The 14,011-nt window shown below is 43.5% G+C and overlaps 1 protein-coding gene across 4 annotated transcripts; it reads left to right on the top strand.

Moving 5' to 3' along the window:
* The first annotated feature begins 115 nt into the window (after positions 1-115).
* LOC106613679 (caytaxin) lies at positions 116-14,011 on the top strand. 4 transcript variants are annotated; one of them, XM_045687447.2, is made up of 13 exons: positions 116-1,136; positions 2,930-3,029; positions 5,129-5,187; positions 5,418-5,669; positions 7,474-7,647; positions 7,883-7,985; positions 8,253-8,384; positions 8,664-8,750; positions 9,132-9,230; positions 9,525-9,560; positions 9,710-9,772; positions 11,168-11,237; positions 11,795-14,011. In XM_045687447.2, the coding sequence occupies exons 2-12, from the start codon at positions 2,953-2,955 to the stop codon at positions 11,199-11,201; spliced, it is 1,116 nt and encodes a 371-aa protein (XP_045543403.1). In that variant the 5' UTR covers positions 116-1,136; positions 2,930-2,952; the 3' UTR covers positions 11,202-11,237; positions 11,795-14,011. The 4 variants fall into 4 exon arrangements, with proteins under 4 accessions (XP_045543403.1, XP_014071664.1, XP_014071665.1 ...); XM_014216189.3 differs by lacking the exon at positions 116-1,136 and adding an exon at positions 4,703-4,779; XM_014216190.3 differs by lacking the exons at positions 116-1,136; positions 2,930-3,029 and adding exons at positions 3,053-4,217; positions 4,703-4,779.

Raw genomic sequence — 14,011 nt, 5'->3', positions numbered from 1 at the left:
TGAAACGATAGCTACAAAGTATCAATTTAAGTTCAAATCCATATAAGCCTAGGTATAGCCTACTGAACATTTATATTCTGTTTAAAATCTTTTCCCGCTGTGCAGAGTCCATCCCGACGCATCCGTACCAGTGGAAAATGAAGCCAGTGGCAAATGAAGCGTGTATTATGGGTCAGACAAGTGCCACATATACGCCTTCTGGTGTGTCCCACTGGCATTGCATGGCCGCCTGCCACCGCCACTGCTGTCTAGGGCAGATTGCTCGATAGAGGGGAAGTCCACTCCTGCAGCTGGGCAGGAAAAAGGGAGACTGGAGAAAGGAGGACAGGAATGGGTGGAGCATAAGCAGGCGGGTGAGAAATGTGTGGATGAAAGGGGGATATGATTGGTGGAGAACTGAAGTGAGCAAGGGAGGCTGAATAAGTTAGTGTCTGTGTATGGGTAGGGGGTGGGTGGTGATGTGTTGCGTGTGGAGAGAGAGAGAGATGCTGTTGCCAGGAAACAGTGGGCATAGAGGACCATTCACAGCAGTTCATGGAGTAAAAACACAAAGGGAGACTTGATATGTAGGTGGTGTTTTTAGTATAAACAGGCAGATATGAACAGGATGGTTATCCCAGCATGGACTGGATTAAACCAACATGAGCAGAGAGGAAAGTACAGTATAACTACTGAAGAGGAATTGGCGCTGATGGACAAGCTATTATGGGATGGAGAGATGAGAGATTCTCATAAACAGATTTAGAGTCTAGACAGAAATACATGGGCAGAATAGACAACCAGAAACAGTCATCATGATAACAGCACTGATTCCTTCAAATTAAAAGGGTAGGGTGGAGCTCTAAAGGAGCCTGTCACTTCAGTCTTCAGGGAGAGTCTCTTTCACACTCCCCTTCCCCAACAGAAGTGGAGGGAGCCGGGGGGGGTTAGGGAACAAAGCTACCCCCTGTCTTCAGACACCTGCTGCTGCTGCCTGACACGGGACGACGAGGGGGGCAACTCACTAGACCCATGCATTGACCCTGGTCTGAAGGATTTCAATTCCTAGCTGTCCAATCTCTTCATCAGTGAATAAGGAGGGAGGACGCAAAAGGAGGGACGGACAGCAGTGATTCAAGGGATCTTTTACTGCCCATGTGAGTACGCCTTTGCATTCTTCCTCTACTCTTTATTACACTCCTCATACAGTGTGTGTGTGTGTATGTAGTAAATGTATAGTAGCTCATGAATATGTTAACTCTTATATAAGATACGAATCTATAGGATTAGTTGATAAAGAAAGACTGTTGATTTCCATTGTATTCAGCTCTTGCATTTTCCTTGCAGATGTGATTCAAGTCTTACAGTCGAGTTCTCCCACACTACTATTATTCTTCATAATTTACTCCAATGCCTGGCAGCATACCTTCCTGCCTACAGATATAGCCTTCATTGGTATGCCCTCCAGAAATGTAGTACTGTCATTGGATTGTCAATGTATTAAGTTAGTGTTAGGATCCACATAGGATGCAAAACAATCCATAGTGTTTGGAAAATGAAAGATGCAGGCAATTGATTACTTTCATTACCTCTCATGCTGGTGGGTTTTTCTTCTTCCCTACATATTCATAACATGCCAGCCCTCTCTTCATTTGACAAATTATAGTTTTGATACTGTATCTCTTCGCTAGGCACAGACAGTTGGGTTTATGCGTTTATTGGGTGGATGGTATGCAAATTATTCTGGTCACACAATAAGGCTCACAGTTGCATGCTCAATCGAAGTGACATGGAATACAAGCAGCTTCTCTTGTGGGTTAGGGCTGGGGTCTTATAGTATGCTGCTTTGCCCTTTGGGATACAGTACACTGCTTTACACCCTCTGGGAGTGGATGTGATGTAGCTGTACAGTATACATTCTGTATAGAGGTTGACCTTACAAAACACATCTTACAATGCATCTGACAGTATTGCCGGGCAGCAACCTGATGGAAACAATCATGTGAACATTTTGATGTGTGTAGGACATTGCCTTGCAAATCATGTTCTGATCTCCTTATTTATTTTGCTGTGTTTATGTTAGGTGAATTCTCAGAGTTAGTATTGCCACTTACCCACACCCACAGACAGGTAATATTTAACCATACACTGTATATTTTATACTGAGGTTGTATCTGACTTTTAATAATATTAGTGTCTCTTTCTTATTCAACACAGCCGATGATGGTAACGAAAACTGAAACCCAAGTCACACTTACACATTTCCCTGAAAAACAGACTGTGAGTGGTTACAGTACGGTGCACTGACTAACATGATGTCAACCCAGCTTGAGATATCTGGAGCCAGTATTAATAGGCTGTAGAACTGTCTCTTTAAACTTGTGTCAGACAGGATAAACCTGAACACATCAAAAAGGTGGCACCTGCGCTGAGGATTAGTAGCTGATGAGGAGGGATTAAGAGTTGATTTCTCCTGGCCTCTTGGATTCCACCTACGAAATTCCTTAATTGTGACTGACTTTGAGGGAAGCAGCGAGGGGACCTCAGTCACCTGCTCCTCACATGCTACACAGGGGGATAAACACCTCGTGACCTGGATTCAGTTTCTCAAATGAAATGATAAATACTAATGAATAAAATGAAATACTAACCGTACCATTGTTCCTCTTGTATAAATGCATTCTCTGTGTTATAACGGAGGAATTCTCTGTGTTACACAAGACATGGGCTTATTGCCATTTGAGCTTCATACCTGAGGATGGGATTGATTTGGTTTAAGCCCGCTGATTTGATTATGCCAATGATAATGGTGATAGGGATACATTGGATCTACATATCATTTCCAATGCTCAAAGCGCTCCACTGTAACAGGAAGGAACTCACCCCATCTGGGATTGATTATTGTTGGTTGGTTAATTATGTATGGTCTGTCTATGTCTGTGTGCCCCAGGCTCCACCCCTCCCTTCCATGGGATGGGCACCACAGAGGCGACACTACGAATGGATAACATGGAATGTAAAGATGAGTGGCAGGATGAAGACTTCCCCAGGTGGGTGTCAGACGACTTTGATGATGCTTTACTTTAAAGGGTCCTTCAGTCCTGCAGAGTCCAATACTGTGTAAAAAAGTATTGTAATAACTCACCATAACATTATACTGACAGCAGTAATCCATCAGTAAGTACACTATACAGCCTACAGTGTAACAACAAAGGTTACACTACATTTTTTTAAACATTTTAGTCATTTAGCAGACGCTCTTATCTAGAGCGACTTACAGTAGTGAATGCATACATTTCATTTCATAGTTGTATTTTTTCCTGTGGTGGCCCCCCGTGGGATTCGAACCCACAACCCTGGCGTTGCAAACACCATGCGTTGCAAACACCATGCTCTACCAACTGAGCTACAGGGAAGGCTATTTGTTACATTGTACTTGCAAGAATAATCACACAGTAATACACTTTAGAATGTTACTCTGTGTGTTTTTTTTTTATCACAACTGGTAGATGACAATACCTCATGCACGCAGTGATGTTTGTTGTTGGACTATAATCTGCTCCAGTTTAATTTGCTTGAGGATTTCCCAGTGAGCTAACCCCGTGCAGCTGGTGCAATTATAGCCTGGAATACCTAGCAGATACCCCATCTAGTGAAATCAACCTCTGACGTTGATTGCAATAGCCACATGACAATAATATGTGCCGTAAACATTCACAAACACTGGATCTATACAGAATTTAAACAAAAAGTATAATTGTCCTCCAAGCACTGAAGAATTACAAAGAGGACTGGATTTAAGCATGACATTCCCCTTTATTGTCATTGCGAGACGCAGGGAGATCAGATAATTGCTCCGTAGGAAATTAAAGGAGTGTGAAAAAGAAAGGCGAAGAGAGAGCATTCTGACAGCAAGGAGCATCCTCCTGTCTCTCGCCATCTGAGGGAGCGGAGGCAGGGAGCAGGTGCAGCTCTCTCCTTAAATGGTAGTGGGTAACGTCATGTGACGCAGCAACCAGTCAACAACACAGCATCACCAGGAAAATGGTGGCAGATCAGCTTTAAGGAAAAGGAGGAAGAGAAAATAAGTATATGTATCACTAGGCTCTGAATGATGATGTGCCTGAGGCTCCCTATGATCGACTGAGAAAAGGGCATGCATAATATTCTAGGATCCTGTGCTGTAAAATCAAATAGTTGCCTGGACCGTCTTTGAATCCATCCTAATTTTTGATAAGGTAAGCAGGACCTCTTATGATTTGATATCTTAGCCCTCATCATCATATAGAAGAATATGGCCTGACTGCTTGACATTTTGGATTATCATACCCTTTGTTAGACATAATTCCTATTTCATTTCTTCTTCATGGTGTCATTATTGCAGGAAACTGGTTATTTGAACAATGGAAGCTTGCCAGTGGTTATAGCAGTGGGACGCCTCAGAGATGCGAGATCGGACACCATGCAGTGTAACGGATGCCCTTGTCATTTGTTATTGCCAGTCATGTTGATTTGGCAACACTGTTATAGACTCTCTGTCCTCCCTGGGATGTTAGGTTGAAAGGATGGTTTATTATTACGCAGCAGTGGAGCACAGTGGAGCTGAATACTTTATATTTCCCCAGTGCCTCTTGGTATTTGGTTGTTGTTGACATTTCCCCCCCTGTATTATACCCTTCATTCTCCACCTCCTCCATGTCCTCCTCCTTGTTTCACGTTACAGGAAGTGACAAGGGAAATTACACCACGTGTTAAGGGGTAACCTAACGGTGTGTCTGCCTCCCCTGTACAGTGAATAAGGTTTGTTGACATACCTCCGCCTCTACCTCCCTCCCCACATTGCACACCGTGGCAGGTCTATAATCTAAAGAGCTCCCTGGGGAGATGCTAATTACCACCCAGCCTCCTCTCTCTGTGCTCCCTTTGTGGTGCTGAGCCAGATCACTGACAACCCCACTGACATGATCGCTGGCATGTGTTAATTTTGCACCAGCTGCCATGATGTGGTGATGTACTAGTGTGCTTCCAGGTCTATTTGTAGTTTGGTTTATTTGAGTCAGGCTGGCTGGCTTTAGTGTTTGCTCATGTCGTGCTATTGTGTGTGGCTGTGGCCCTGACAGAATGATGGGCTCTCTGTGTTGATTTTCAGACCACTTCCTGAGGACGGTGACATGGAGTCTTCCTGTGGTCTCACCAATGACCGAGCCTGTAAGTATAATTGAAATAACACCTCACCTGTCTGGCATTTGATAGATGTTTTTGGTGTTGGTAAAGTTAACTCAGTTGATATACTATAAGTCACTTTAACTTAATATATTACTTTCTAACAATGAGCCCCATCTCACATGCTACTTCCTGGACCCTGCACCTGTGAATTCAACTGGATGTCATGTGTGTACACTATTAGTAGCTAATAAGTCTCACCTGCTCTGTCACAGCTCCCCCCAACTCTCTGAATGTTAATGCAGTTGGAGGAGGCGGAAGTGGAGGAGGGTCCACTCATCGTAAGCGGCGTACATTAGTGGCCCCAGACATGAACTTGTCCCTGGACCACAGCGAGGGTTCCCTGCTGTCTGACGACTTCTTGGATACGCCCGACGACCTGGACATCAATGTGGACGACATCGAGACCCCCGACGACAACGACTCCCTGGAGTTCATCACCAACGGCAACGAGCTGGAGTGGGAAGGTAGGTAGAGCTCATGCAGAGTGGAATAATGGAAGCCCTGGTGCCAGCCTGGTAGCATGGGTGCCAGTCTGTGTGCTTTAGACAACTTGTTGTTTGGCAAGATGTAGCTAGCGCAGACACGGTCTGGCACCCACTCAGGCTCGATATATTGAACAAAAATATAAACGCAACATGTAAAGTGTTGGTCACATGTTTCATGAGCTGAAATAAAAGATCCCAGGAATATTCTATTCACACAAAAAGCTTATTTAAAAAAAAATGTTGTGCACAAATTTGTTTACATCGCTGTTAGTGAGGATTTCTCCTTTGACAAGATAATCCATCCACCTGACAGGTGTGGCATATCAAGAAGCAGATTAAACAGCATGATCACTACACAGGTGCACCTTGTGCTGGGGACAATAAAAGGCCACTCTAAAATGTGCAGTTTTGTCACACAACACAATTCCACAGATGTCTCAAGTTTTGAGGGTGTGTAATTGGCATACTGACTGCAGGAATGTTCACCAGAGCTGTTGCCAGATAATTTAATATTAATTTCTCTACAATAAGCCACCGCCAACGTTGTTTTAGAGAATTTGGCAGTACGTCCAACCGGCCTCACAACCGCAGACCACGTGTAACCACGCCAGCCCAGTACCTCCACACCCGGCTTCTTTACCTGCGGGATCATCTGAGACCAGCTACCCGGACAGCTGATGAAACTGTGGGTTTGCACAAACTGTTAGAAACCGTCTCAGGTAAGCTCACCTGTGTGCTCGTCATCCTCACCAGGGTCTTGACCTGACTGCAGTTTGGCGTCGTAACCGACTTCAGTGGCCAAATGCTCACTTTCGATGGCCACTGGCACATTGGAGAAGTGTGCTCTTCACGGATGAATCCCGGTTTCAACTGTACCAGGCAGATGGCAGACAGTGTGTATGGCGTTGTGTGGGCAAGCGGTTTGCTGATGTCAACGTTGTGAACAGAGTGCCCCGTGGTGGTGGGGTTATGGTATGGGCAGGAATAAGCTACTGACAACAAACACAATTGCATTTTATCGATGGCAATTTGAATGCACAGAGATACCGTGACAAGATCCTGAGGCCCATCTTCATGCCATTCATCTGTCCGCCATCACCTCATGTTTCAGCGTGATAATGTACGCCCCCATGTCGCAAGGACCTGTATACAATTCCTGGAAGCTGAAAATGTCCCAGTTCTTCCTTGGCCTGCATACTCACTAGAATTGCCACCCATTGAGCATGTTTGGGATGCTCTGGATGGACGTGTACAACAGCGTGTTCCAGTACCCGCCAATATCCAGAAACTTCGCACAGCCATTGAACAGGAGTGGGACAACATTCCACAGTCTGATCAACTCTATGCGAAAGAGATGTCGCACTGCATGAGGCAAATGGTAGTCACACCTGATACTGACACACCAGATACACGTCCCTACTTTTTTTTAAGGTACAGTCTCTGTGACCAACAGATGGATATCTATATTTCCAGTCATGTGAAATCCATAGATTAGGGCCGAATGAATTTATTTCAATTGACTGATTTTCTGATATGAACTGTGACTCAGTAAAATCTTTGAAATTGTTTATGCGTTTATATTTTTGTTCAGTGTAAATAGCTGCATAGTAAAGTCTATGCTATCAGACTACAGCTAAACAGAACAGCAGCTAAGATATTGAAGAGACAAAAGTGGGTGGCATAAAACAAATCCATTATGTCTCACTAATATAAATACATTTGTTTAAGTCCCACTTCACATTATAGCATAAACACCTTCAAACTTTTCACTATGTACATCCAGATGACACGCCAGTGGCCAACGCCAAAGCGGGGCCTGGTGACGGAGAAGAGGAGGATGGTGCTGATGGGACGGGGGGTAACGGGCGCCTGTGGAGGACGGTGATCATTGGGGAGCAGGAGCACCGCATCGACATGCAGATCATCAGGCCATACCTCCGCGTCATCACCCATGGGGGTCAGTATCCAACCAACAGCATCCAGCCAGAGCCATAGATACACTCTATACATAGTTCAACTAATTAGAATTGAATTGTCCTGGAACTTTTGGTGCCAACATGGTGCCCATTCAATCTCAAACTGAGTTCACGTCGGTATATGTCTGTATATTGATTGTTCTGCATCCAGGTAATTGACACCAACGGGATGAACTTACAGGCCATGTCAACTGTCGCTCTTCTCTCCGTCTGCAGGTTACTATGGTGAGGGTCTGAATGCCATCATAGTGTTCTCAGCCTGCTACCTGCCCGACAGCAGCTGTGCAGATTACCACTACATCATGGAGAACCTCTTCCTGTGAGTAACTGGATTTACAAATTGCAGAGATACGGATTTACGGCAAGAGGCACAAATGCCCAACTACCACAGAGTGATATTTAGAACTTAGTCATCACGCCTGGTATACTATCATTGAAATCAGAGAGATCATGTCATACATCATGCAATCATTTTGTAGTGAAGATTTATGCGGCCAGAAAATGGGAACTCGAGATTTCTTTAGTGCTTGCCACGACAGGAAGAAAATAAACCTCCATATTTTGCCCTTCCTCGTTGCCATCTCAGGTATGTGGTCAGCAGTCTAGAAATGCTGGTTGCTGAGGACTATTTGATCATCTACATGAATGGAGCCACACCGCGGGGCAAGATGCCGGGCATAGGATGGCTGAAGAAATGCTATCAGATGATTGATAGGAGGTAAGACTATTTATATCGTATACAAAACTGCATGACAGCATGGAGAATGCAATCATTCATACTGTCAGCATAGGATGGATGTGCATAACACAAATGTTGACTTACTCTCAGGAGAAACTAATGGGGAGTAATTGAGCTTGTCACTGCTACTGGCAGTCAATGGGAAGTGAGGCTTGACTCATACTACAGTAGGCTGCTTGATAGAGTCTTCCAGCACCAGGAGATGAATGTATGCATGTATTGCCTTATTTCAACAATTTATTTCTGTTGTCCCTGAAGGCTGAGGAAGAACCTGAAGTCTCTGGTCATCGCCCACCCCACCTGGTTCATCCGCACTGTGTTGGCCATATCTAGGCCTTTTATCAGGTGACCACAGAACAACAACATCATGTTAAAGTGGTACTCCAGGATCTAAAACATAACACATTTGTAACATATAGTATGAATTGGATTCGTAACATATATGAATCGCATTTTTTTTAAAATATATTTAATTTTAATATTTTGCATGACGTAACATATCATACGAAATGGATGATGTAGTACACAATTTGATGACGTAGTACACACAAAACTGGGACCACTTGTGGCTCATTAGCAGCACTTTCAAAACTTCTGGCTGAAATGATACAAAAGTTTTTTTATAATACAGTTATGCTACATATCACCACTGTGACGGATAACTAATAGTTGTCCACATAACACCAATATAACTGGTTGTTGTTTTTATCCTGTTGTTATTTGCAGTGTGAAGTTTATGAATAAGATCCAGTATGTGCATAGTCTGGATGAGCTGGCAGAGATAGTCCCCATGGAACATGTGCAGGTCCCTGAGTGTGTGGTGCAGTAAGTATCATCAACCACTATGGGGAGTAACTAAGCTGAAGACTCCCACCATCATTCACTGACTTGCAGTGATTTGCAGACTAATAAATTATGTAAACTTGCAAGCTAATAATTTCCCCCTCCGTGAATAGACATGGATGCCTGGCAGAGACTGTGAGGCAGTAAATAAATCATATGGAAATTTATGTTAATTTTGTTTGTCAGCCCAAAAAATACATGTAAGATAGTATATGTATTACACTCTTGGAAAAGGACTTGGATCAGAAAAGGGATCTTAATCTTTTCTTTTTACAGATTTGAGGAGGAGAGGATCAAAGCTCGGAAAGAAAGGTAAAACACATTTACATCTTTATTTTTAGATCGAATTAACCAGGCATACATGCCATGCTCATACTCAATCAGGGGTGATCCATGCTGTATCCTCAGTCAATTCATTCATCAAGCTTTTATACAAGTGTTGTCTCCCTCTGCCTGTACAGGATGGAGCAGGAACAGCAGGAGCAGCCAAACCCACACGCGTCTTCTTCAGCCACGGCAGAGAGGTAGGGAGTAGACAGTTACACTATAACGGCCTGTGTATGATAGCCGGATATCTTAAAGCTCTCCAGGACCAGGGTTGGAGATACACTATATATACAAAAGTATGTGGACACCCCTTCAAATGAGTGGATTTGGCTACAGGTGTTGCTGACAGGTGTATAAAATCAAGCACACAGCCATGTAATCTCCATAGACAAACATTGGCAGTATAATGGCCTTACCGAAGAGCTCAGTGACTTTCAACGTGGCACTGTCATGGGACGACACCTTTCCAACAAGTCAGTTCATCAAATTTCTGCCCTGCTAGAGCTGCCCCGTTCAACTACGTGCTGTTATTGTGAAGGGGAAACGTCTAGGAGCAACAACGGCTCAGCCGCGAAGTAGTAGGCCACACAAGCTCACAGAATGGGAACGGCGAGTGCTGAAGCGTGTAGCGTGTAAAAATCATCTGTCCTCGGTTGCAACACTCACTACCGAGTTCCGAACTGCCTCTGGAAGCAACGTCAACACAATAACTGTTTGTCGGGAGCTTCATGAAATGGGTTTCCATGACCGAGCAGGCGCACACTAGCCTAAGATCACCATGTGCAATGCCAAGCGTCTGCTGGAGTGGTGTAAAGCTCGCCGCCATTGGACTCTGGAGCAGTGGAAACGCGTTCTCTGGAGTGATGAATCACGCTTCACCATCTGGCAGTCCGACAGACGAAAGCTACCTGCACGGAGGCATAGTGCCAACTGTAAAGTTTGGAGGGGGAAGAATAATGGTCTGAGGCTGTTTTTCATGGTTCGTGCTAGGCCCCTTAGTTCCAGTGAAGGGAAATCTTAACGCTACAGCATACAATGACATTCTAGACGATTCTGTGCTTCCAACTTTGTGGCAACAGTTTGGGGAAGGCCCTTTCCTGTTTAAGTATGACAATGCCCCCGTGCACAAAGCGAGATCCATACAGAAATTGTTTGTCGAGATTGTGTGGAAGAACTTGACTGGCCTGCCCAGAGCCCTAACCTCAACCCCATTGAACACCTTTGGGATGAATTGGAACACCAACTGCGAGCCCGGCCTAATCGCCCAACATCAGTGCCCGACCTCACTAATGCGCTTGTGGCTGAATGGAAGTCCCCGCAGCAATGTTCCAACATCTAGTGGAAAGCTTTCCCAGAAGAGTGGAGGCTGTTATAGCAGAAAAGGGAGGACCAACACCATATGAATGCCCATGATTTTGGAATGAGACTTTCGACGAGCAGGTGTCCACATACTTTTGGTCATGTAGTGTACCTGGTATAGACCAAGCAGCAGTCAACATGGCCATGGTCAAGCACTATTACCTCTCAACAGCAGTATAGCAGGAAACAAAGTCACAGAGACATGTATTTATTCATACTCATGTCATTTGCAGGCCCAAGTCAATGATCACAGGGCAAGGAATCTGAAAGGGACCTCCTCCTCTTTATTCATATCATACCATGGTAAGGAAGGACACAACACTAATGCTCTTCTCACACTGACTACAAGGGGACACTGCACTCATAAATAACAATGTACATTTGATCATACGGTATCCACTGGCAGCCTGTGGCAGGAGTCAGGCCCATAGAGATCCTATTAAATGAGTTCTAAGATATCATTCTGTGGTCAGGCCATTTAACCACTTAAACAGATGTTGAAACACCCAGCACCATTTGAACGTCTACTGTTACGTAATGTCCACCTGCTCAGCCATTTAAGAATTAGAACCAGCCAGTCCTCAGTGCTATTGTAGAGGAATGCCCGGTCAAGTGCAGCTGACCCAGGCCTAATGGGTGAGCGTGTCAGGAATGTGTGTGTGTCTTACTGTGTCATCAAGGGACTTTCAGGGGTCAAGAGGTCAGGCATGTCGCAGTCTCACTCATTTTACAATAAGGTCAGCTGTATTAAATGAACTGCTCTGTGAATCTGGTCTGCTGTTTTGAAAAGTGTATTCTTGTGCAGGTTTTTATATCATTACCGTACTTCTTAATGACAGTGTCTTCTATCATCTGTGCAGTTGTTGAAAGAAGTTTGGAGCATGAAAACTGTGTTTATAAGAAGAAACATGAAGTCCAACCAGTCTAAGAATACTTCCTAATCTGTAAATATCAAGCTGAAGATTTTTCCATCAAGATATTAAACTCCTCAACATGCGCACACACTCCTCAGCGGTTCTTAGGTTGCCAACTGATTCCATCAGGACATTCCAAGGAATTGTCTGTTCTGGGGACTGTACAACTCCATGTTACATCATTTTACGACCGCTGAAAGTAGTTACTTTTAAATGCAGCCCCCAGTCACCACCATGAGTTTTGTATCCATTTCAAATATAGATGACACTTTTGCCTAAGTCAAGATGTAAGAAAAACTAACATGAATATTGTAGAAAATGTTCCACCGGACATAAATGGTGTAAGGTGTCAGTGGCAGGCAGGTAACCAGACCTTTTACAGTTTTGTGTTGGAGGCTCTTGCAGGGACAATGGTAGACTAGACTTGAGTATGTATTAACTACTGTATACAGACCGTGTTGGATGGTGTGTCCTAGGAGCTGCACTGAGGGCTCTGCCAGGCCTAGTTTCTGAGAGGAAGATATGCCTTAGAGAAGAAGAGGGGAGGAGGAACAGAGAGTCAGGCAATGCCCCTTAGTGCTCAGCATTGGTGTGCTGTGGCATCATTTCACCCATTAGCGCTATGCTAGCCCTTGAACATTTAGATGTAGACTGGAATGCTTTGCGAGACATCGGATGCCTTCACCTTTGCTTCATTTTGGCCTCATAATTTGTCCGAGTACAGGTTTTATTTTTAATCAACTGTGTTGCATTAATAATTTGGATGTCATCATGTTTCATATACCCAGATTGGTCCGGGGATCATTCAGTGCCCAACTTACCAACCCATGTACCTTACATTCTGATGTGCCTCAGGATTCTTGTCTGTACATGAATATGGGGGCCCACTGAAAGTAAGAACAAGAAATGTGCTGGTTTGACTGTAATGTCACGAGGACTGCATTTCATTTCATTTTTTCAGTCATTGATGTTGTGACTTAATGATATCATTTCTGTATCATGCTGTGTTGTGGGTGCAGTCAAAGCATGCCAACATGTTGTCAGCATGTAATGTACCTTCAGATGTCCTATTGGATTATGGACCAGTCGCCTAATGGTCAATCTTCTATTGGATACTTACCTACCGGGTGGTAGAGGGGAGGAAGTGTTAAGAGTTTTTATTTTTGTAAGAATTACATACATACATGTATTTTAGGTGTTGTTTTGCACTATAGAATTTGATTGTCATTAAATTGTGAGCATAACATCTATATGTGTATATTTGGGGACAGGTTGCCTTCCTAATATGTAACTCAAGATGGATTTTTGTGTGCTCTTCTAATTTTTGTACAAGTATACTGTAGTACAATCAATATCATGCATTGTATTTGTATGTCAACCCGTCTAGACAAGTATGATAATCAAAAATGTCTCTTTCTGAAGTGCCATCCAACTTCAAATGATACCTTGATAAATCTAAAACATAACAAAAGTCATTTTCTGTGGACAGGTTTGTGGATGGCGATGGGACTAGAGGTGATTGATATTCAATGGACAAAGTAAGAAAATGGCTTCCAAACATTTGTATACACATAATTGGAGTGTTGCGTTAGAACATTGGACAGATTAATTTGCCTTTGATTTCTGGTAGAGAAATACCTATCCCGTCAAAAGGTAGGCTTAAACGTGGCACAGAATTGCAGGAGTTCTTCTGCAGTCTCCCAAAGCTGCTGGAGAGAGAGTGCTGTTTTCTAAAGGATGTCAGCTCTTCTGAGTGCCTCTCCTTCTTTTCACCAAATTCTACACAGAAAACTATGATATGGAATGTACAATTCTAAATTGACTACTGGGATTTTTTCCCAAATTGCTAGTAAACTGATTTTGTTGACACTAGTGTATTTTGTTTTGGTAAAAGGTTCTACATGGAAAGCAACCACTGAGTGTCCAAAAATGTCTTTCAATCATATTTTCAGTCTTTAAAAGCACAATATGTTATTACACTGGAAGATTTGGAAGAGATCAGTGGGCAATTTGTCGGCTGGAATACTGTATGTAGCTTATTTTTCAAAAGTGCAAAGCTTAAAATGGGGTTGGGATATGTAGCTATGTAGTTTGGATGTCCTTTAGATTGTGATGTACATTCTTCCATGTAAATACAAATAAATAAACTGTTCCACCCAACAA

Source organism: Salmo salar, chromosome 10 (genome assembly GCF_965601325.2).
Source record: "Salmo salar chromosome 10, fSalSal1, whole genome shotgun sequence".
Taxonomy (NCBI): Eukaryota; Metazoa; Chordata; class Actinopteri; order Salmoniformes; family Salmonidae; genus Salmo; species Salmo salar.
Note: the sequence above shows the minus strand (reverse complement) of the source record. Positions and strands in the feature narration are given on the sequence as shown.

Bases quoted from the DNA above. Each gene is read 5' to 3' on its own strand.
- LOC106613679 (XM_045687447.2), top strand. From the start codon at position 2,953: ATGGGCACCACAGAGGCGACACTACGAATGGATAACATGGAATGTAAA. The intron at 8,751-9,131 runs GTGACCACAGAA...TGTTATTTGCAG, and splicing joins ATATCTAGGCCTTTTATCAG to TGTGAAGTTTATGAATAAGA. The intron at 9,773-11,167 runs GTAGGGAGTAGA...TGTCATTTGCAG, and splicing joins TCTTCAGCCACGGCAGAGAG to GCCCAAGTCAATGATCACAG.